General features: G+C 36.8%; 1 protein-coding gene across 20 annotated transcripts in view; it reads right to left on the minus strand.

Annotated features, from left to right (window-relative positions):
- Nucleotides 1-3,182, minus strand: part of LOC106628086 (uncharacterized) — a 51,095-nt gene extending 47,913 nt beyond the window's left edge. For 19 of the 20 annotated variants that reach the window (XM_088060110.1, XM_088060128.1, XM_088060121.1 and 16 more), the window contains exons 1-2: nt 3,023-3,181; nt 111-306 (exon numbers count right to left, since the gene is read on the minus strand). In XM_088060110.1, the coding sequence (XP_087916236.1) occupies nt 111-306; nt 3,023-3,052 (226 nt within the window). In that variant the 5' untranslated portion in view covers nt 3,053-3,181. Of the gene's footprint in view, nt 1-110; nt 307-3,022 lie in introns of all 20 variants that reach the window. The other variant, XM_088060125.1, reaches the window with a different exon arrangement.
- Nucleotides 3,183-25,131: the final 21,949 nt, after the last annotated feature.

Below are 25,131 nucleotides of genomic sequence, written 5' to 3' on the forward strand. Positions count from 1 at the left end.
GAAGTTAAAAAATAAATGATCTAGACTGAGCAGGAAATGGGGGGATTTTTATGAAGATTGATAATTCTGGAATATGCAGAAAAAGATTTTATGTCATTCAGATTGTTTACCTTGGACTTCATTTCCTGGCTCAAAGCTATCAAAAGATACAGCAATAATATATGGTGGTGCAGATGTCTGTGGTTCAGCTTCATAGTTTGGTAACAGAGAATCACAATCAATTGAGGTATTTGTCTGTGGATAACCAAGGATTCCAGGCAAAAATATCCCACAGAACAAAAAAACAAAGCAGGAGTGTCTTCTCATCTATGGAATAAAAAGACAATACAGTTCATTGTAACTTCTTTTAAGTAATTGCCACGTTTGGCAAATATTTGCTTTTCTCCAGGACAGGAAATAATGCAAGCCTAGAAAGCTGCTCTTTCTTTGCATTCATGTATTTTGAAGAAAAGAAATTAAAATACTTATATACACTGCCAGAAAAGTGCAATAAGAGACACAAATATTATAATTTAAAAATACTGAATTATTAATGGAAGTTTAAATTTTCAGGTTACATGTCAGCAATCCATTAACAGCCATGTCTGCTGCATTATACCTTTGAACTAGAAAAGTCCTTAAAACAAAGTTCCTCATTGTTGCACTGGCAGATTTAGCTCAGCTCCTTGGCTATGCAAGAACTCAGAGGGAATCCTTGCTCTCTGAAATTGTGGATGTAACCATGATTAGCATGCTCTTCTTTGCTTTCCCTACTCTCGCCTCCAAGGGATGGTCAAGAAATCTAGGTAAATGCCCTAGAGTACTTTTAAAGATTTTCAAAGTCTTTGTTTCCTGAAGGACTTAACAAAAGATTTCTGCAAAGTCCTCTGGAACTTCTAAACAGTTTTAAAATACTAAATTACTACTACATGCTTCCTATTAGTAAAGAATAAACCATAACCAGTACAGAAATCCACCAAAAATAAGAGACAAGACTGAAGTCCAATCTACCAGGACTGACTGTGAAGAAAAAACGTATTTTCTCTATAGTTCACTTGCAGAATTGACAAAGATGATAAACTGTTTCCAAGAAAGAAAGGAAACATTTCCCAATAGTATTCTCAGGTGTTTAATACCAGATTTTCCAGCCCATGCTCAAAGTCTAAACATTCAACTATGACACTACGTAATTTAAAAGGTCATTACATCTTATGAACAACTCACTCTTCCAGCTACAAAATTGCTGATACAACTGTTAAATCTTCAGAAGTATTTAATAATGCTATTTTACATGCTGTCTGCAACAGGATTGCCTCATGTGACACAACACACACAGTAAGAGAAAGAATGGAGATATTTACTTGAGATTTTTTAAAGCATTTCAAGCACAATGTAAGAGATATGTTCAATTTGTACCATCTACCTTATATCTCAATTCATTCATGACTGCGTAATGTAAGATCATTTGGTTTTGTATGTGCTAATGAACGTAAGTAACAGAAGCATCTGGAAGAGGGGAAAAATACACAACTCTGAACATTCATGTACTTAACTCTGAACTTCAACAACTTTTTAAAAAGCCACTTAGTCAACAAATAATAAAGCAGGTTGACTGTGAATTGTTGAAAGATTTCCAAGTAGAATGATGAAGGTTTCCATGGTGTCACAACTACTCAGACCAGCAACCAGGAAAGTGATAGATGCAAGTTATCATGTCTTTAAAGCAGATGAAACCTGTACCTCTCTAAAGCCTCATCAAAGTGTCACTTTAAAGGGATCCTGGTAAGCATCATGTTTTGGTATCAGCACGCTGGGTGCGGTTATCCAATCTCTTGTGACGATTTTGACGTGGCCCACCTCTAATTAAGTTTTAAATACAGCATGTGGGTGCTATTATATCAAGAGATGCGGTAAACAGTGATTTAATATGAACTAGTCTGTGTGTTGTTGAAATCTCTGACTCATAGAGAGGTGGGAAAAAAAAAGTCTGTTTCTAATTAGATGTTCCATTTCAAAATGCAAAGCCCTAGTTTAGCTAGGATTGGAAATTTGTCTGGAACTGCACTCTGCCGTGAAAGAAAGCCAGTCTGAAATCTTTCCTCTTTTTCTTGCTAGAAAAGAGCCAGAAATACAAGTACAACTAGTTGAAACACAGCTGAGATGCCTTCTCTTTGCATTAGCTCTCTGATTTAACAGTTCAAGAGGTAATCTAAGAGCCTCGTCATGTCATCTTTTGGAACTAGCTTTGAGATGAGAAAGAGAGATATTAGCATCTTAAAAAATTCCAAGTCCAGACTTGAGGCAGAAAACTTCCATGGGCTCCAAGATCCAATACATACTCAAAACAATCATGTTACCTTGTATTACATATTTTACATTTTCTCCATGAAAGATGTAAAGAAACAAAAATTTAATATTTATAAATAGAAGCATAGGGAATTCTGGCAAATAAACAATATTTGCAAACTTCTAGTGGAATATAATTATGAAAAATTAACTATATCCTAAGTTCCTTCATCTGATGGAAATATTCTGATTATTTTTTTATCACAGACTCAAACCTTTCTTCCTATGACTCTACATGACCCTTACCTTTCCAACACCTGAGTTGCTGCCTTAAGAATCCTCTTTCATATTTAGCCTAGTATGACTCCAGGCCAACGATTAAATCCCTGAGTGCTAGTTAGCTACTGCTTTCAAAGTCTACTGGACTTGGGAAGAGACACTTTGGTGGTTTGCTCCTCTAAAGCCTTGGGCAAACTTCTGAATAGAGACAAAAGTTGTTTTAAAAGCTTTTAAATATAGAGCATTTACTTAATATGATAAATACCTTTCCATAATTTGAAAAACACAGTCCTTGCAAGCCCATCCTGCCAACAGTTTAAGACTAAGTCCTGTACACCCCTTTCTATTCCCATTCTTTATGAGTATTTTTCTCCTTCTCCTAGATGCTTCTGATGAGCCACAGACTTATTCTTTAGCCTTTGAGAATAAGCATCACCAGTTAGTGTGCACCCTGTCCGCCACATCCCCACCAACACACCTTATCGACCAAGTGCTGATGCGTGGGCATCCTCCGGTCCCTCTGTGGTCAGTGTGGAGGAGCTGCAGCCGGGCAGTGCCAGTGCCCCAGGAAGATGAGACAGAGGAGGCGGAAGGCTTGGCCAATCCGTGCCAAGGTGGGAGCCAGTGCAGCCAATCCGAGCCAGCTGAGCATCTGCCCTGGAAATTGGGACACCACAGGTGGGACTGTCCTGCCCAGAGCTGGCGGTGACAACACACTCCTCACAGGTGAGTCACGCCCCTCTGACCTTTATCGAGGCATCTGGCACAGGCAGGGCTTCTGAAGGCTGGTAGTGTAAACCAGTATGCCGACTAAAATCAAAAAGAATTATGCTATACAAAAACCTCATACCAATATTTCATAAATAATTGTAATAAAATATTCACTATTCATCTTATTAATCTGTTACCACTGAGACAACAGAGGAACAAATCTGTTCTGCTGCTTTTGCAATTCTGTACTCCTTTTTTCTAGTTGGAAAAGACTTGGAAAATTCTAATGATTGTCATACTTCCAAGCATTTTCTCAAAACAAAACCAGCAAAAATAAGGCTGTTTCTTCTCATCCACCTTGTGGGAAGAATCTGAAGTTATTGCAATTGAACTGCACTCAAAACTAACCTTTTTTGTTTTTACTCTTCAGAAGCATTTTCACAAGGTCTTTACTGAAGATTCAGAGAAGTCCAAAAGCTGAATGATATATAAAATGGAATAGGATATTTTCAGTTGGATGTGATCTACAATTATTTGTCTAGTTCATGCCTGTCCAAATACCTCTAAAACACTGACAGGCCTGGGGCTTTGACCACCTCCCTAGGAAACCTGTTACAGTGCATGACCAACCTCTCAGTTAAGAAATGCTTCCTAATGTCTATTCTGAACCTCCCCCAGAGCAGTTTTGAACCATTCCCACATGTCCTATACTGGACACTGGGGAGAAGACATCAGCACCTCCCTCTCCACTTCCCCTTCTCAGGAAGTTGTGGAGGTCAATGAGGTCACTCCTCAGCCTCCTTTTCTCCAAACTAGACAAGCCCAAAATCCTTTGGTGCTTCTCACAGGACATTCCTTTCAGCCCTTTCACCAGCTTTGTTGCCCTCCTCTGGACACTTTCAAGGACCTTAACAATATGACAGACATTCCTATTTAACCGGGGAATTCTGTGAATCTGAGAGTCCATGGTTAATGGTTAATCTGAGTCTTTAGTAAATGGAAATCCTTTAACCAAAGACTATTCACAAGAACCTTCTTCAATTCCTTAATGTTCATGCATTTAAAATATATTTAAATTCAAAATGTTCATAGAATTTTAAGAATATTAGCTATTTTTAGGATTCAGTATATTTAACTAACTGTATTCTCTTTCAGTTAATTACCTTTAATTAATGAGTAGCATTTTATTTACATTGTTCCATTATGAAATACATTATTTTCTATCTGCTGCTATCCATTGGGGAAGAGATCATAATCTTTCTGCTCTTACTATACCACCAAACTTACCATTAATACCAATGTTATAAATAGCAATGCAAAATCATGCTGCACACCACAAATGCAATAGCATACCAGTAACACCATCAAATAAATTACACAGTAAAGGAATGATAAGTGCTCACACCAGAAACACATAACCAAAGAGATGGGATCTTGCAAATGCATAAGGCAAGACCTCCCTCACAATCAGCTAGGAGATACTGAGAGGTAACCAGAGGGATCAGAACTATTTCTCCAGGCTACTTTGAGTAGCAGTGAATACTCCATGAATATTTGATTTGACAGTCAGATAGATAAATGTCAGGCAATGAATTGCTGTAATCTTGGTAATATGGTTATAAAGAAGCATGGATAACACAAGCAATATGCTTTTGTTGGCTGTAGCACTAATAAAATACTGCTGTGAATAAGCTAGTAAAGACTCGGACCATTAGTTTACAATGTGAGAGTTGTAAACCTGCGTCCCTCTTACACAACACTCTGCTTGCGGTTTATTTCATAGGAGCAGTATTCTCATTGAATCAAATATAGGAGACTGATTCAGTATTCATTTACCTGTACTCCAAAATGCCAGTTTAAAAAAAAAGTCCTTTTCAGGTCTACATACTTGAAAGGACAATTTTGAGATCATAATTTAAATACCAATTGAACAAGTGGTAAACTCCCGACTCCAGTGAAACCATGATTACAAAGTTTGCTATGTACTGAAACTCCTGTGCAGAACAACATTACACTATGTGCACATGGATTTCCCTTGTGCTTGGAATGCCTTCAATGCAAATTCCCGTGGGAATATTACCCTTTTTTTTTTTATCTCTGATTGTGCGTTGCTCATAAGGAGTTAGCTGGTCTTTCTTTAAAATAATCACATTAGATTTGTACCACCAACAGTGGGCCAATTCATTTTAGGAAGAAGCCAAGGAACGTGGCAGAGACCAGAGTACAGAACATTGGAAGGAAGTAAATGCTTACTGGGAAGTGGGTGAAAATTTTAAAGGGCACATGATGGACACAGGGAAAGCCAGCTACTCACATAAACAAAAGACTGTGTCCTTGAATAAAGGACAGAAAACCCTTGCAGAATTTCCAGTACTACTTTGTTTCTACTAAAAGCTGTTTAAAACAAATCAGAGTAAACAGTCCGCTTCCTTCTTCCTCCCTGACATCAGGACCTCCAACAACCTTCATGACCCTCAGCAGCTTTCTGCATGCTCACTGCAGCACCTGAGCTGAAGATTATTTTTAATCTGGCTGTTTTCCTTACAACTGGAAATGTTAGAAAGCCTAAAAAACCTTCAGCTAATGCCAACATACCTATATAAATACTATGGTAAAATAGGTAGTGTTATTTTCATCAGGGTCTGGTATCCTTATCAAATTGCTTTGATGTTTCCCATAGGAGATAGATATACCCCTGAGTCTTGGCCTGTGCAGGAGAATCTGCAAACTCTTTGCTCAGAGACCTCCCATGTGCTGCACACAATGAATGCTGTAACAGTAGCCACTCCAAAATTATTTCAGAGAAAATGTACATAACAAGTTCTCTTACAGATCTGACAATCTACGTGTTTTGTTACGTAGTCCAAACTGACTCTATGGAACAGTAAAAGATATCTTTAACTCCTCTTAAGTGCCAGTTGCCTTCCCAAGCTCTCCCAGTCCTTTTCTTTGTTTCTTCCTTGGTTAAACAGGGAAGGTCAAGAATAATCCCTGCAAATGACAGAAATCAAATTTGTTCTCCTCAAATCTATTTTGACTATTTGAGAAATTTCTGTAATATCCCACATTTCATCTCCAAATTAAAGTGGCTTTCTCAGTATACAGTATTAGTGTGATAAGAGGAGGTTATCATTGCATACTTTCTGTGTATTACTTCAGAGTACTCAGCTGAAGTTATTTTCAAAAACATCTAGTCTAAATTTAGTGGTAAGGATTCTTAGCAGCTGTGTGAGTGGTATCGTAATGATTAAATTAAAAGACAGATTTATTTAGCCTTCCTTCAGAACCAAGGCATTGGTTCAACAAGGCATCAACAAGGCATTTGATATGTCTTCTGTCTTATACTAGCATGTTAATATTTACGTCATGTTTCCAAGGACTTAAAGTATTGGCACATTTTTATATTTATAAAGGCACATTTTGCTTCCTATGCTCAAAAAAATTCCTTTCTTAAGAATACATCAACATATGATACAGTAATATTATATATTGCTCTAGCTATAAATATAGTGTTATTCTTCACAAAAATACTATTACATTAAAAAAATACATTGAAAATACATTGAAAAAGCAAACTAAAATTTACATAGTGTATTCTGGTCTCCTAAGGAAGTATGTTAAATATCTTCCTGATAAACATAACTCTGATAATTCAGCAAACCACATTTTTCTAGAAAAAAAAATATATGAAAATTATCCTTTCCTAAGTATTAAAAAATTTCAACTTCTTTCTTTAATGTCTTGTTTTTGTTCATGTTAGCACTTTCGCAGTCTGATTTAAACCCTGCCAACATCAGTGCAATAAATAGATAAATCTATAAATAACAGAATAGTTCACACCCCAAGAGTTCTAGATAGATGATGTCATTCGGAGCCTTACATGAGAATTAGAGAGCAAAAAAAAGGTTTGATTTAACTGGACATAAGAGTAGAAAGGGAGTGATCAAATGGATTACTTCTGCTGAACCTTTTGTGTCCCAGTAGAGATGACTGTGAACAAGACTGCAGAGCTGATGGGTGCCATGCACTTATGTGTTGCTCAGGAGAAACACCTGACATGAACAGCACATACAAGAGCAATGACATATGAACATTGCATCACCTTATCTCATGCATTGTGCAAGCTAACAAGTGGTATTGTCCCTATGTGCTTTTAAGGCGAGTGCCTGGGTGTGGCTGCAAACATATGCAACACTTCATATAAGCCACAGTGACTACCATTTGTTAGTGATTTACCAGACACTATATTCAGATTTAAGTAAGCCTAAACATCCATTGATGGAATGGAGGAAATGATAGTAGAGGGTTCCTGCTAGCAAGATATGCAGTCCACAAGAAAACTGGAGCTGTAATATTAACAATGAAAATTCACTGTTTTCCCAGTCATGGAGAAGATAAATGGTCTCTCTTACATGCGTTACCTACTGCTATTACTGAAAAATTCTCTTTGACTGTAATTTGTATTTCTAGATCCAGAATACTGCAAGTATCACTGCAATATGTTTACAGGCTATTTCGAAGTCCCTGTGGCCTAGAGAATTCTCCTGCATAGTGGGGTTAAGGCAGTGCACATCTATGGTCCACTCTAGAGTGAGCAGCTGGGATCCAGACATGTAAGTTCAGCTTTAGAGCTTCTTCCAATCCAACAGTACAGGATCAAAACCAGCATAGATAAAGGACACAAAAATGAATTGTTTAAACTCCCTTTGCTGATTTACACCCAGTCATTGAAAAATTTTGGCTGCTTAGGCTAACTGAATTTTGGCTAACTTGGGGGACACATCATTGCATGTCTGTAACAGATACCCATGAGACCTGCACCACCGTGTGATCAAAATAGGCATGGATCTGTTATTAATAAACATAGAGCTGCAGCTTCTAAGAGTTTCTTTCAATCTCTCAGGCCAAGAGGGAGATATCCTTACTACTGGACATTCCTTTGGAATTCAAAATCAATTTTAAAACTTGCTATTCACTCCTTCAAAAGTGTGACTAAAGGAAGATTACTTATCTATTCAGGTTGTTCCTAGGTAAGAGGATGTGACTTCAGATTTGGGGAGTCCCAGGTTCATCATTTACAGAAGCCAAAATGCTGTCATCCTAGAAAGAGGCATACTTTTTATGGGAAGAGAGATTGTTAAATTTTGTCTAATTACATGTACACAACTACTGGAGAGCAGAAGGGAAGCAGAGCAAAGAGGGATGGTATGATGGGCTCATGTGGTTTTCAATAATATCTGATTCCCAAAAAAAAGCCAGTTAATATATTTTCCAGGACATGATCAATAAGGCATTTGATATTTTACAGGTTTCCAGTAACAAATAGTAACACTTCCACTCTATTTTTCCTGTTTGTCTCTGAACACACCTTGCAAACAATAAAGCAGTAATCCCCACTGCTCCCTGTGAGGCAGGGAAGTATTACTGTTTATACCCAGTTCTGCAGATGAAGAAACCAAGTCACAGAGGGATTAAGTGAGTTAGCCAAGGTCATACAGAAAGTCTGCTGCCACTCATGGTATGCATCAGTCCTTGTCAGCACTCAGTGACACTCCCTGAAAAGTTCACTCAACCCCTTTCTCTGTGTAGGCCAGCATCTTTAAGATTTCATAAGTATCATCTTCCACCGTAACCTTGACTGGAAGAAGAAACTTCATCAGTCTAGGTCAGAGACAGGCTGAACATGATTCTTGGCTTTCTTACGTTTTGGTTAGGACTCTTGATTATCTACAGGTTTATACCTTATTTTCACCTCTGCCAGAAATTCCTCCTAAGGGACTCCTCTAATTTAAACCTAAGTAGGTGGGCAGGATAATATCCATACAATAAATAAATGTAGTAATTATTTTTGAAAATTCATAAATATTTCTGTCAGGGCACAAACCTTATCATTTCTACTCCTGAATCTAAAACCCTCCACCATCCTTTCCTATACAATATAAATCATCTCAAAGTTTCATAAATTCATGCCATACAATGTGGATATGTCTATATATATATACACACACAGACATACAGACAGCGTAATACCTCCTGTACGGGTAGTGTTACACTATAGATGGGAATATCTAAGTGCATATAGTAAAAAATAGTAAGAATAATAAAAAAATTAAAACACGCATCCTAAAGTATTTCACTTTTACAGTAACTTTCCAAACAAAATCTCTGATGTATTTTATGTATTTATATTATTTTTCACTAATGTGATGAATTTCACATCTTATTTCTTTGTGTTCGTGTATCAGAAAATTTAGTGGACTTAATGGGGATTTCTTTGGGTGTGAGAAACTTAAATGAACCTCATGTGTGACCCATACAGTGAACACTACTTTTTTTGCTCAGATTAAACAGAAATACTGAGATTCAGCCAAATCAAAAAGCCCAGCAATGAATCAGCAGATTTAAGGCATGACAGCAAATCAACCATTCTCCATTCAGCATTTCTTCTGTGCTGCTCACCAGGTTTCTGGTGCTTTATCAAACTACCGAGGTCCTCCTTCCATTCTCTCACCTTCAAATTGAGATCTAGGACTCTTGCATTCTAGTGTGTTTCTTCTTAAAAGCAATCCTATGCCAATAATAGCACAGCTCTTACATTATATTGCTCGAAAAGTAGCAGAGCTGCTCTTGGTACTTTTCTCCCACTTATTCAGTAATTGAGCTTTTCAGTTCAATTATTTATAGCACTGTTCCAAAACCAGGAGTGCCTTTTATTTGAGGAAAAAAGGAATAATTTTAAAACTGACAAAATAGGCATGAGAGCTGTAGGAGCTGCCATCTCTTCCTTGCTCTGTCACAGATTTCCTGTATGACTCTAACAAGTCATTAATTTCTATATGCCTCATCTAGAAAATAAGATAATGACATTTAACTATTTCATTGGGAGGCTTAATGGTTGTGAAATCTGCTGAGCTTCTTGGATGGAAAGAAGCTGCTGTCAGAGTAAACAGTAATAGCATGACTATGTTTGGTGAGAAGGTTATAGGAGAGTCACTCTGGAACAATATCACAATTCTGCATTACATAGACAAGATTGGCCAAGCAAGTGAGTCACTTAGTGAGAAATTTGTGTTTTCCTTTGTTTGTGGTATCTGTGCATACTGTCTGGACCCCAAAATCAAGATGTATTTTTAATGCTCTGTAAGTCCGTGGGAAGAGATACGGTCTTTGGGAAATAACACATCCTTTTTCTACTGTTAGAATCTAACTGCAAACACCAGCTTATGAAAGATATAGAAAAATGTCTATGGGCTTTGAAATCTGCAATAGATTAGTACAACCCACCATGTGACAGATCAGTCATAAACAATAGCACATATATTGATTCTTTTTTGATTTTCCTGCTCATATTCTTGACAGTAAAGGGACTTGAACTAATGTATCTGACATTCACACATTCCTAGATGGGAATGCATCTGTGGAATCTGAACACATTTGTGAAAAAATATCTAATTCATAAAGTGAATCAGTGGAAACCACAGCATCTTAGGATCTCTAACAAACGCCACATAACCTTATTGGAACACTCCTGTGGAGGTAGGTATCTCATATTAGATACACACACATTCAGTAGTTCAAATTTCCCAAAGCTTCACCTCTCCTCAGTGTCCCATCATCTCTCTTCTTACCTATATTTTCTGGGATATAGATTTTTTTAGGTTTATATTCCTTTAACTGAGAAGATGATGAGATATCAAATATACTTCTAAATTGCTTTTGGCCATGAAAAATGTGATGACTATCTCCTACAACCTCAAACAATTCATGCTGACAATGATTTGTAACACATTTTTGGCCAACAATTTCAAACTAATGTTTCTGCTTCCACTATAGCAATACTCATTTAGTCTGTGATAAGGAATTATACTTGTCACCTAAATTCTCTGTGATACTTTAATGTTGGTAAAATGTCCAGGACTAAGTGTTCTTTCCACTTCAAATTAAAACATATCCTGAAGCAAATGTATCTGTTTATATACACTGTTTGTAAGTAGCCATTAGCCCACAAATGAAAAATCTTGATATTCACAGCAAGTGACTTGAGTACAGGAAATAACAAGCCACCTTTTTACTTGAAAAAGAAACTTAATCAAGCATTCCCTTTCACCAAATACGTGTTACTAAATACCAATGAAGAACAGCAACATTATACAATTGAGAACATAGTATATGAAAGACAGAGAAAGCTATTCATGAATCATTGTCTACAGAGCACATTCTCAAAAGTAAAGCATGTCTTTCACAGGATTATAGGTATGTATTCCAATCATAGTAGAAATAAAATTTTCCAATCATAGTGGCACTACAAACTGTAACACTGGTCCATTCAATTCAGAATACTTTGGAAATCTAACTGAATTTTCTCTAGGAAACCTTATCTGCGTGCAGGAGAGCCACAGCTGACAAAAAAATATGAGATCTTGGAACAATTGCGACGTTCACATATTCGGTCAAACACATGTCAGCTAGCTAGATAAACAGCATTTAGGATTTTAGCACTCCATTTTGCAATGGTGTACTGAAATCTGTCCACAGCAGTACAGCTGAATAAGGATCCTCTCATACCTGTCACATTTCATGGTGTCATATCTTAAAGATATGACACATTCCACAACATCATACTGGTGCCTGTTGAACTATTGTATCATTGGAAAGTGAATAATTCTGAGTAGGGCCAAAAGGTGTAATTTAAATAGATTTGTAGCTAGTTGCACTTTTCAATTCTATCACTGAATGAGTTGATTCACATTAATACAAGCAAAGCAGAAGGCCAATTATCATACATAATGTCCAGAGCTTTTACAGTGAGTTAGCAGGTTAAAATACTCATTTTGCAAGTAGCATATGAGAAAACACACATGATCTAATTAGTCAAAATCCCTAAAAAAAGAAAAAAAATACCATCTACTATAGCAATTTTCAAAAACTCAATCATAAATGAGTTGAGATAGGAATGTGTAGCACATATTGAAAGTGAATGTTTCTGCTTCATAGCATCTGAATAATGCTGACTCTGTTAGTTTCAGTACTTTAAATAATAATAAATTATTAACTATTATGTTAAGATTGGAGATTAACTATTATGTTAAGGTTGGAAATTAGATGCAGGAATACCTGAACAGACTGCTCCACTTATCTTACTGTTTTCCACCTGGTTCTATGATCAGTAAACCCCTTGCAACAAGAATAAACCCAACATATATTCATACTAAGGTGCTCAATTCCAACTTGCAAGACAAATGATAGAAGATATGCTACAGGAGACAGCATTAAATCTCTGAAAAATTTCAGGTTAATTTACCTTAAATTTTAAAACAGGAAGATTCACCTGTTTTGCAGATAGCTGAAAAATGGATAACTGGGGCAAGACCTATGCTACACCTAAAACTGATCATCCGCTAAAGCTGAGACTTTTCTAGAATGTGTTTATACTCTAGAATCTCTAGTTTTAAAATTACATCAGGGCATCTAAGTTCCAAATATTTCTTTCAGCAAAAGGAATGCAGTAACTACTCTGTCTGAGCTGATCTCGCTGACAGGTCTGGACAGGTCTACACTTGCTTAGAACAACGCAGAGATTTATAGCTGAGAATGAGCCCTACTTTTAACTGAGAAGGCAATGTCTGCCAGCAGGACCTAACACTCAGGGGAGAAAAATGTGAGCTTGGCATGACTAAGGTAGGCATTAGATGTACAGCTGGGAGTGGATGAACTGGAATGGGCAAGGTCGAGAGTATTAAAATTTGGCCTATTTCTTCTAATGAAATGCTTACAGAAGGATTGTACAGGGACAAGCTACCACGCAGTCAATATCTAAAAAATAGCAGAAATAAACCACTCTCTAAAAAAAGTGTTAGGAAGAAGGTGTATGTAAATTTCATGCAAATTAGAAATTAAAAAAAAATACAAGAAAATGGGGGAAGGCATTTAAAACATTGAAGGAAGGAGATACAGTTTACTTTTTTTCTTCCCGAATCTTGCTCTTAAAATCTGTTTGGCTAGATAAGAGGCGAAATATATAATACTATGTATCAAGCCCAACCAGCTCATTCTCAAACTCCCTAGGTGATTATATTTCCATCTAATTTGAACGGTGTGAAATCATAAAGGACATAAAGTCTCTGTATCATGCAGCTACAGAAACCACCATACCAGGATTGCAGAGCTCTTGATTTGGACAAATTCTTGTGCCTTGATAAGAAGGCAGAATCATATAAACACTGAAATGAGAAAAGGGGAGAAAAGGAGCCAGCAAAGTCAAGTATTTGACTGGGCCGGACTGAGTTCCCGAAGTAAGCTGCAAACAAAACGCAATTTCCACCTTCACAGTGTCAAAGTTTCAGGTTTGAGTGACCCTAATGTACCTCTAAAGGACTGAAAATACTACTAGACTTTGCCTTCATATGCAGCTCTATCCCTGTTAGCTTTTTGTAAGAGCAATTAGAGGTCTTTGAAAGTCATAAGCTTTTTATTTTCTCCCCACATAAATCCCCATGCAGAGAGTTACAAGAGCAAGGCAGAGATGACCAACAAAATGATTAATGGCCTAGCTAGCCTCTGAATTAAATGTTCCCTTTTTTTCCTATCTCAGTATTAAATGTTTAATGGGCAACAACAGAAAGTTTATAATTTCAGAGCATAAAAATTAACTTCCATTATAATTCATGTTTGTAATATATGGTGTTAGTAAATACAGAGTAGAGAAATTCACTCTTTATTATTCATATATATAATAAACCTCAAATTGTAATGTCTAGGTACTTAGCTGCAAGGTACCTGAAGTTTTATACATTTGTAATTTATATTCTGGAAAAATTTAAGTGATGTTTAATTGTAGAGGGCCACTTTGTTGGAAGGGTTCAATACAAAGTTCAAAGGTTGACACTGACCTGGAGCCCTAGGGAAGTGGGATGACCCTTAATTTATTATGAATTAATATTGTTGCCAGTGGAGACACATCACAAATTCTTCTGCCCTCTTGATTAAAGGTAACCTTGATTTCAATTCCCTCATTGTGGAAACACAAGCTAGTTGGATACACGTGTTTGTCAGCGTGCTGTGGCAGCTGATGTGGAGATGAGAAAAAATTAACAGAAACTCTGGGCAAATTAATTTTGAAACATCCAATTGATGGGCTTTTGCCCCCCCCCCAAAAAAGGAAAATATTGTCAGTATTTTAATACTGAAAACAAGGATTATTTTTCCACTCCCCTAGGTTTGTAAGGTTGAATTTTAAAACCTGGATTCTCAGTGCTTTTGCTTTTCTAGCTAAAGGGGAGACTCTGCTGCTGTAGAACTCTCTCACACCGACACTAGGATTGGACCAAAATCTAGTGATTTCCGTGGCTTTGGCTTAGGACGTCAGCCAAGCTGCTGCTGTTGATCTGCAATGCCACTTGTGCAAATGACAAACTGAAATTCCTGTAAACAGTTGAGAGAAAAATTTCACACCATTAAATTACAATTTATTCAACTGCTCATGTATTCTAAGAATGTGCTCTAAATTAGAGCAGTGTTTTCCACTTATTGCTAGAACAGGAAAAGTGTGTTCAAATGCCTTCAAGACAAACTTCTAGGTGTGCTCATTCTAGTCAGACCCTTTTGACCATCCTCTTGTATATCAGAAACCTTGTGACATTCTTTCATTAATTTTTGCAATACAAGACTGAGAAACACAGGCTGCAACATTACTAAATTAGATTTCACTACGGTGAAATTTGGAACTTCACCAACGAGTTTATTACTGCAGCATAGGAGCAGGTTTAATCCATACTGTCCCACAGAAATAGGGATCCAGTAAAGCCCTGAATTTCTGCCTAAACAAACACACATGGTGAATAACTGAGGTAATCTCCAAAATCAGGATAGAAGGAAAAAAATTATGGGAGATTGCCGAAAATTGCTTCATTGAAATATGGCTCAGTCTCCAGTAATTAACAATCACAGAAACATAGAAAATACAATGGAAAGCGTAGCATTAGTGGCACTCCGACTTTAACCCAGCCACAGCTATTTATTTTGAGAGAGAATATAGAAGGAGGAGGGAGGGTTTTGTGAGGGAGCCAAAGGAGTGCTTCGTATTTCATCACATCCTGTTTTCAACAGTTTCATTAGACTTACCCTACAATTAATTTTTGGAGCAGATCTTGCAGCACCCTAAGGATATCTGACCTTTCCTGGCTTTGTGCTGCAGAATCTGACACTGAACTGATGATAATTCTAAGTCATAAACTATTTTCAAGTTCATCGATGGTCTGTAAAGCAAATTATTTGCTGCATTCCAAAGCTCTAGATGACACATTAGTATTGACTTGAAATGTTGGGGAGTTTGTAACACACCTTAGTAATCTCATCTACTTCCTACTTATTCAACTATGATTTATCGATATTATTTTGTAGCTTAGAATGAGAAAAACTTGAATTTTTCAAAAAATTTTTACTTGACATGCAGAAATCCAGTGGACCATAAAAAATGGAAGGGCTGATGAAGAATTAAAATTAAAAGCATAAGCATATACTACATGAGGGCCTAATGTAATTTTCATTTACAAGGCTAAAACTATCTGTAGAGCATGTTCAATGCATTGGAAGGACTAGAGGCAAATTAATAAGTACAGAATCAGCTATTTCTTAGACTGCTTTTCCTAAAAAAAGAGTTTATTAATACAAGTATATAATAATAAAAAGTTTAATTTAATGTTAGAGAAAATTTATCGTTATCTGAGCTGAAGTTTAAAGTAGTTTTTTTTTGTGGTATTGGATAAAAACAGGTTCCTAAAAATGAAGATTTAGAACCAATAACAGCAATGTCACTTATAGTACCAGAGGATAATGATAATTATACTCTACACTTGCAAGCATAGCAAAATTATGCTTAGTATTATGAAAATAGGAGGGTGTCTGCTTCAATCTATTTACTAATCTAGATGAAGGACCCTTCTTTGCTCAGAAATGGTGTGACAGGAGAGGTGTGGATACGCAAAGAAGACTATTTATTTATGTGGCTTGGGAAACACGAAGTTAGGTGTGCCAGGCTTGAGCAACACCTATTATCATTTCTGCAGATAGCTCACTGCACTGAAATCAGTCCTGTGATAATTATTTCAGGACTTGATTAGGTGACATTGCATCAGAGCTCCATCTTCTAATTTATATGCAAACCATTTTCACAGTTCCAAAAGAAGATTCATCCCAAAGCACTTGATAGTAGTAGGATGAGAGAAAATGATAAGGAAAAATACAAATGGCTCAGGAAGAGGCAGGTGGCACTGATCAGTGACACTGCTCATGGTAGGCTTATTCTTTAATGATAACATATGAGAAGTCTGATGCATACCAGTATCTTAACATGGTCAGGCTGGAAACTGAAAATAACAGTAACTGTTTCATCTCCATTTATTCATCTTTTTTTTCAAGCATCAGAAGGAAAAACTTGCTTGGGTAGCTCAGCTAGCTAATTTATATAAACAAAGATTTCTCAATGACTTGGAACAACAGCCATTTCTTGGATATGAGCTACTTGCACATATTAGGATTGAGCACTGTGTAGCAATTTACTTCCGTTGATTGATGGTCAATAATTTCTTTATCTCTTCATCTTGTGAGCTACCTCCAGACTATCCAATAGAACATCATTATGCAAGAAATCATGTACTCACAATAAGTTGATGTGTTTTCAAAACTGGTGTATAAAATGGTTATTCAGGAACTAAAATTTCCATCTGCATTTTCAACAAGCTTTCATAAGCCAAACATAAATATACAACCTTTATTTTAAAATTTACAGTAATTATTATTGAATTATATCTAGAACTTTTGGTTCTTGAAGCTATGTATAAGACTAAAAACTTTGATTTAACATTTTGAAAAGACAACCACTTAAGTGATCTTTTCTGCAAAATGCAAATCTTGTTATATAGATGCAGCAGTTGGAACCACAAAAAAAAGAATAACTGAAGAAAATGCTTTTATTATGACCTCGTTTCTCAGAAAATAATTTGATTCTCACCACAATAACAATGAGTTTAGAAAAAATATAGAAACAAAGTAACTATTACAACAGATTAGTTCTTGAAAGACAGCATCCAGAAAAGATCTGCTCCTACATTACAGATTTTGGAAAAAATACTATCATTATTACTTGGTTACTTCTGATAAACTAGTTATGCTAGCTTCATTGATGGTTAAAAAAATAAAAATAAAATTGAAGCACTAGACTATTTAGCCTTTGAAATTATTAGGAGATTGGTAAAGGTGTACCTACTCTATTCCTAAAAGCATCAGTATCTTAACTTAGCTAAATTAAATAAGAATTTAGTAAAGAGTTATTGATAATTGAAGTAGAAAAACATGAATGTGATCACATAAAAGGATACTCCTTTTTCCTCCAACCTGAGAACTCCCTAAAAGTGAAGAAATTATCTAAGATTGAAAAAGTCTCCCTTGTGGCCTAGTCTCCCCACCTTGGACTGGATAATGTTTTGCAAATTTGACAGTAGATTAAAAATCCAAATACCAAAAACTGAGCAAAAACATTTTGAAAACTTTGTACAACAAACCAAACAAATGTGTCACTGTCAACTAATACTTTGAACAAAAATTTGGTGAGGAGATTTTAATGATCCAAGATGAAATCTGAGAATGTTAACTATAATCCAGAGTAGATGACTGATTAGGGCAGTTCCATCTCAGGCAGCCCTCCTGATTTTAAGCAAGATCTGTCTGTACCTAAATTAATGCTATAGTTCAGCCCAGGAGTACATTCCACATCACTCCTGAAGCACTTGTGTTCATGAATTTCACAAAACCTGTCTTATTCTCATTATTTTTAGGTACTTTGCAGATGTCGTTCTAGTGCAGCTGACCTTGGCAATAACTACACTACGCCCAGCTCTGCCTGATCCTTATTTAGGCCAAGTCAACACCTCTCACTAGCTGCTCACACTCTTCTATTGAGAGACAGTTTTCATGCGGTATCAAGAAGGACTCTTCTATGTGTAAGTTAAATAAATTCCTGGTGGCAATCCGTTTTTACATTTTGCGTAAATCCAAATGACTTTTGAAATGTTTTAGAGTCTGGAAGTTGCTTCACTCATTCACGCGAAATACCTTGAATTTGGTGATCTGAACACAAAGATTAAGTGGAAGACAAAGATTTCTCTTGTGTTTCTTTGCAGAAGGTACTGATAAGCTACTGTGAGTGGATAACATGGAGATGCTACATGTATCTATTGGATTAAATTCCTACTAGACTGACTAATTTATTTCACTTGAGAGTGAATTACCATTTCTATCACTTAGACTGTTTAAATTTGTAAAAATAAAGACACTTATTAGATAAATAAAAAAATGTTTGCAAATTTTAGTAAGCTTACCAGAACAAGGGTTATGATTGCTTAATCATAATCAACATCATAATCAACACCTTCTTGGGGCTTCTAGAGAAAGCATTAATACACATATATATATTAATTTTCTGATAGACACTTGGAAGACCCAAGAGAAGCCCACAAACTCTGGCCTTTCTCATTAGAAGGAGCTGATGCTACAGGTCTCCTCCAGCTGTGCCAGAACTGGGACATGTGTCTTGGCACTGTGGACTTGTCAGTCAATCAGAGTCCAGATAGTTCCAGAGGTATTCCCTGACTGTTTCCCAAGCCCTTCCTTTCACTCTGCATAGCAGTGAGAAGTCACTGAAGGATGTGCTCTCATGTCACCTGGGTTGCACAGAGTTTTCCCTTTCAAATGCAGAAGCAGGTGAATTCCTGTTCCTTCAGCAGTTATGTTAGGAATAGTCAGATAACAATTTTTGTTCAGTGTTTATAACATTTTTTTATGGTGAATTTGAAATCTACTGCATGGAAAAAAAAACAACTCACTTTCTATAAATAGTCAGTTCCTTGCAGCTGGAACAATGTCTCCCTTTTGTTTCAAAATAGTAAACATTCCTGGAATCATGTCTGAAATAATTAGAAGTGCAGTATATTTAGAATATCTGCATTTTCAGGCACTTCTCTACTCACCAGTCTGCCATTGTTTGACTGGGATAGAATTTAATAATGCTTCCCAACACAATCCCCACAATGCCCACAAATTCATTATTGAAACTAAAGCACCTGGCTACTCTTTGGGATTCCCATTGCATGGTAATAGATAGTATTAACAGAAGTACAGTAATAGACTCAGGGCAACTAATGTAATACATGCTTTATTAGTGCAAATAGCTCTAGTTTGCAAAGACTGTTTTCTACAGTTAGCAGAATAAGAGAAAATAGATCTAGAGGCTGAAGACAAAACATGTCTACAGAGGCCTTTTGACCTATATATTTTTTTATTAATTCCTAATCCATCTCCTACATCACTGACTCTTCCATCAGACAGAGCATGTTCTTCCTGTGTGAACTGCAGCTTGTACCAACTTCCTATTGGCCAAGGCAATTTGTAAACCTCCATATTCTTCTGCCAAGACTTTTAATCCTGAGGCTTGATTTACCAGGCCAAATTTTTCTATCCTATAGACCAAGCCAGAGATGACAATTTTAACTAGGCTTTAAAATCCCTTTTTTCCCTCAGGTATTCAAGAATTAGTTTCTTTAGTTTCCCTTTTCCAGGATAAGGCAAATGTTAACAACGTTAACAATGACATGCACCTTCCTAGATGAAGTAATAACATGAGAATACACAAAGCTCTCGGTATTTTGAAGAGAATCTGTTTTGGAGGACAATGAGAATGGAATATACAAAGTCCTCTCATTGTTTCAGTATCACATAACCCTGGATATAAAGTGCACACAAAGACCTGAACATAGAATAAAATGCAGAAATTAACTGAAGAGAACATAACAAGAAAGAGCTGCAAACAGGTGAGGGATGGGCATCTAAAAGTATCTGTTTACAGGGAATCATGACTGATTTGGTACCTTTTTGTGCAACGGAAAAAGGAGTCCCTGGTGCGTAAGCAAGCCAAGCAATTTACAAGACCAGTGAAGTGCACAGGCTCTATACAGATAAATACTGCTGCCCTCAAGACAACACATTTTTCTGAAATAAATAAATAAGCTTTGCACTAGTACTATTCTCTTCCGTATACTAGTCATGAAAATGCTTTGAACTTAGACTTTACTAAATTACAGACAACTAGCTTGTTAACAAAGGAAAAGATCATGTGTTTTTGAAGTGGTCGCTCTTGTCCTTACAGTTGATTGTCCCCTTGTCTCTTGTATTACTCATGATGTCAAGCCTAAATGCAAGATTTAATAAGCCTTTTAGAGGCAAAGACAAAGTGTTAAATCTTTGAAGCACAATGAATCCTAATTAGGTATAATCAATAATAATTATAGTTGTGTAATGGAAAATAGGAAGGTGAGGAAAAGGAAATGGCTGAGATCATAATAATTACTTTCTATTAGGACTGGCAGGGAAAACTAGTGTGAGAAGCTGGTCACCTAAGAAAACAGGGGTTTTTATTTGGGTTTTCCTTGGAGCTGAAATAGCTAAGTTGAAGTATACCAAGTATACATTAAAAATGACATAACTTTAATGAACTCTGGAAGTGGAGTGCACCAAGTATGTGTATCTCTGAGGGGGTTGCTGTGGTAACCTCTTTGGAACGCAGCAATTACCACCTACCTGGCAAATTGGAAGTGTTACATTCCTCTGCTAGTAATCCACTCCTCCATTTAGCCAGAGGCCAGGGAGGAGAAGGAGGTGACTCTTACAGAAGCAACAGTCAGAGCCATAGAGCTTTCTACCAGAAGGGCAAAGATGCACAAGGTGTTAACCTCACAATATAAAAGCCCCTCCACATGGAACGTGAAAGCCTTGTTATACCATTGAGATACAGAATAATTTGGACAAAACCAGAAATTGAGCAGCATGACACTTCTGATCTAATACTTTATGTTCCTACGGAGTGCAGGCCTGGGCCACTGCTGGTCTTCAGTGGGATTTTCTGTAAGGATGGTTCTGCAGAGAAGCCGCTGACCATCAAAGCTGTTATGGGTACAGAATCCCTCACTGCTGGGCTAGACCTGTAGTGACTGGGTGCACAGAGGGCCAGGGTAATGAGTTACTGTGTAGCATGTCTGGCAAATTAAATTGTAAGTCCTCTAATTTTTGCTCTGCACTAAGAATCTACTGCCCTGACTTCTTAGGGCCATCAGATCACTACAATCAGGGGACTTCTGCTCATGACGACTGACAAATTAGTTTTCTTGTGTTCCTCCAACCTGATGTTCCATCTATTAAATAAATTCTTTACAGAATGCATTATTTTTTTGCTATACATTTGAAAACAATTATGATATATAACCTTCCTTATGGAGAAGTATTAATTTACTACAATCCATTATTATAGAGACTTTCAAGCTTAGTATGATGTTATCCACAGTATGAAAGACAGGCTATTTATTAACATCTTATCACCCTTTCACAAAAGAATAGCATCCTTATAGCAACTGTAATTATAGAGATACAGCAATATAAATATCCTTAATGCATCTTTTAATTAGGTTTAGTAAGTGAAAATATTTGGGAGAGTCAACTCAAGGTCAGTTGTCTAAGGACCACTTTGCTGTGATTCACCACTCTGTAGTGATTCATGAAGCACTGAGTGAGAATTTCCACAGCCACTCAAGAAAATACATTATCCCAGGTGCTACAGCCACAGCGCCATGTGCAGTGCTGAGGCACAGATATGCCTGTGCAGCTCTGCTTTAAAAGGGTTAAGCATTCACATCCATGAAAGGTACTTGAAATAGTTCCCAACATTATTTCAAATGATGTAATAAAACTGAGAGTGAAAAAGGGCTGTAAAACAGCATAGGAAAAGGGTGAAAAGGAAAATGGAAACCCATCTCAAGTCAGAAGTCAAGAGGAAGAGCACACATCTCATAGATAGTTAGTCCACAGGCTTTAGCTGTGGAGCTAGATACTTTCAACTTCAAACAGAAGCTTCTCAGAAACAAGAGTTTCATCTTTAGGTAATTTATTTTATATTTTCAGTGCTTTCTCTATCAATGTGGAAGTAAAACAAAGGTAGGAATGTGTGACTTCCAGTAATAAAAATGTGGCTTTTTAGCACAGTAGATAAACCTGTGGTCTACACATCCAAAGATCAAAATTATGGAATAATTTTTTTATAAATCAACCTGTGTAGCAGTAATATATATAGACAAAACTTTTATGAATTAGTTCCTCATATGCCATGTAATTTTCTGCAAAATGTGGCATGGTGAATAATATCTCCAAGAGCATTCAATGAATATTTGAGCTGTTCCATTGTAAAAAAAATATATGATGATCCAAAGAAAGAACTACTCTGGAAACTTTTGTGACACATTTCAGAACTCAGTCTGTAGACCATGCTCGAAACAGAACCCAGAAAGCTGTTGTGTACAGCTAGGTCAGACATGAGCGTAGGGTGTGAGGTTTCCTGAAGGCTGAACATGTGATGTGACAGATGTGAGAAGAAAGGAACTGTAAATTTTAGAATAGTATTTATTTATGTTTTATAAACTAAATGTTTAACTACAGGTAGTACAATCTAAAGGCACATGCACCAGCAGACCTGCTGCAAAACATGGTGAGATTTGGCAAAGTCTGAAGTACTGAATAATTCCAGCACACTACAGTGAGTAGTGAGCTACAGTGGGATTACAGCGCAATTACAGATCAAGCACATACAGGTGGATCCTGACAACATGGCAGGCAGAAGCAGCTCCTGAGGAGGGAAATGCTCAGACAAAACCTCCATGTTATTGGGGCACTGTGGGCACTAAGCAGGCAGAATTAACACTCTAACACTAACACTGTAGATGGGAAACTAACTCTGGACTTCCTGTGTTTAAATATCTGTGTTCTGCTGAACTTGCCACTGTCTAAAATTATGACCCATTACCAGTCACTCCTCATCCATATGTTAACAATAGGAGGGTTTTTTTCCTTTTAATAGTACCTCCAGCAATGGAAGCAGCATTTCAAAATCACATGCAACAGTGGCAGAAAAATCAATGGTTCTTATCTCAGATTCAGCTAAGTAGGATTTGGGTTAGCAGGGTTCTTATTTTCAGCAGAAAATAGTCACTGATTAACTGTGAGGGGCAGAGAAAATGACCAAGCAAGAAACAAAGATCAAAACATTCCAAAAAGAAGCATGTCCACCAGCTAGTACTACTACCTGCCATCCACTTTCCAGGGGTTCTGGAGATACCAAAAGTTCTCAGAGTACAGCAATCACAATTTTCCAAAAAACGTAAGATAAGGGCACAGAGATACCTACATGCTAATGTCCCTTCAGTCAATTCAGAGCAATCCTTAAATTTTTAGCACAAGTGTGAGTGGTGTGTACTAATCATTGTCACAACTATTTAGCATTTCAAAGCATCCTCATGTTGGTTTCCTGAAAAGAAATTTAATGTAACATGATATTTAACAAAGCATTAATAGTAGAAATGTTAAAGATGTAGTATCTTTGACTTCTACTGCTTCCCCCATGCTTGAAAATATATATACATCCAACAGATATGTGTTGAAAGAGTATATTTATTAGCAGGACATTGAGTATATAATTAGAGAAAATTAAATAGAGTACGCTGAGAATTAAATTTATGAGACAAAATATACTATTACAGCAATTATTATTCTGAGTTACCTTTTGTATATGACATCAAAAGACTTTAAAATGTTACATTCAAGCACATAAAACCTTTGAGTCTGATGTACTACTTATGTTTCCAGGGATTTTGACAACTTTTAGGTGAATTTCACAGTAGCATTTTAGCTATGCTGAGGAATGGTGAAAGATGCAGAAATTGAGTCCACTTTAAGACAACATAGTGAACTGGCTGAAGAGGTGGAAATAGGGCTGACAAAATAATGCCAAACTTTTACTTAGCAAAGTGGAAAATGTTTTTTCAGCCTCTGCAGGGATTCTCTTTCCCATGAGATTTCAATATTTTAAAAGTTTCTAGTTTTCAGAAGTGAAAACCAGGTGATAATTGAAATAAGTTTGGCTATTCAATCTGTGATTACAACTAGTTTCTCAAGCTGCTCTTCCCTTCTGTGGTCCAGAACTCTTGGTTAGGGCATGTTGCATTTTGGTGTAACAGCAGTAGAGCCCTGTGGCTTTGCTGTCTGCTCCACTGGAACACAGGGTCATACAAACCAGCCAGGAGGCCCAGACTGAGGTAAACTGCAGCTTCTGCCTCTCCATCATTTTTGCATGCAGCCACACCAGAAATCAGAACTTCCTCTCTTTCCTGCTTCCTCCCTTTGAAACACTCCACAGGTGAGGAAACATCCTCCTTGTCTCTCTTGGATGTTCACTTAGAAGTCCTTCTCCCTTTCTGTCATAATCCACCCTCAACCATCACCCCACCTCTGACCTTCCTGAAAGATTCACTGACCACCAAGCAGTAGGGTTGCCCTTCAGACACTCAAATATTTAAATTCAAACACTGGGGTTCTGCCCTCCAAGAGATTCTTTTTGAAAGAGCAACACTGCAGATCTCTGTCTAAACAAATATTGAAGTGCTTTATAATTTGAATGGCAGTAGACACAGAAACACCTACTCCCCTCAGTTAAATGGAGCCTTTTATGTTGAATGAAATCAGGGAGAAGGATAGAAAACAAGACGACACTGAATATCAATATTCAGTTTAGAACAATTACTTCATAACCAATATAAAGTATCTGCTGAAATTTGGAAGAAATGCTTAATTATCTAACTGAAGGCTTTTTATCTCAGCTACTAAACTAATAAACATTCCCTTTCAAATATAACTTTTGGACTTCTCCGCTCAGCCTTCCATCACAGATAAAACAAGACGTTTGAATAACACAGATACAAATTTCCAAGTCCTAATGCTTTTAAGGAA

Source organism: Pseudopodoces humilis, chromosome 10 (assembly GCF_049639895.1).
Source record: "Pseudopodoces humilis isolate 2021_Gansu_Grassland_sample_001 chromosome 10, ASM4963989v1, whole genome shotgun sequence".
Classification (NCBI taxonomy): domain Eukaryota; kingdom Metazoa; phylum Chordata; class Aves; order Passeriformes; family Paridae; genus Pseudopodoces; species Pseudopodoces humilis.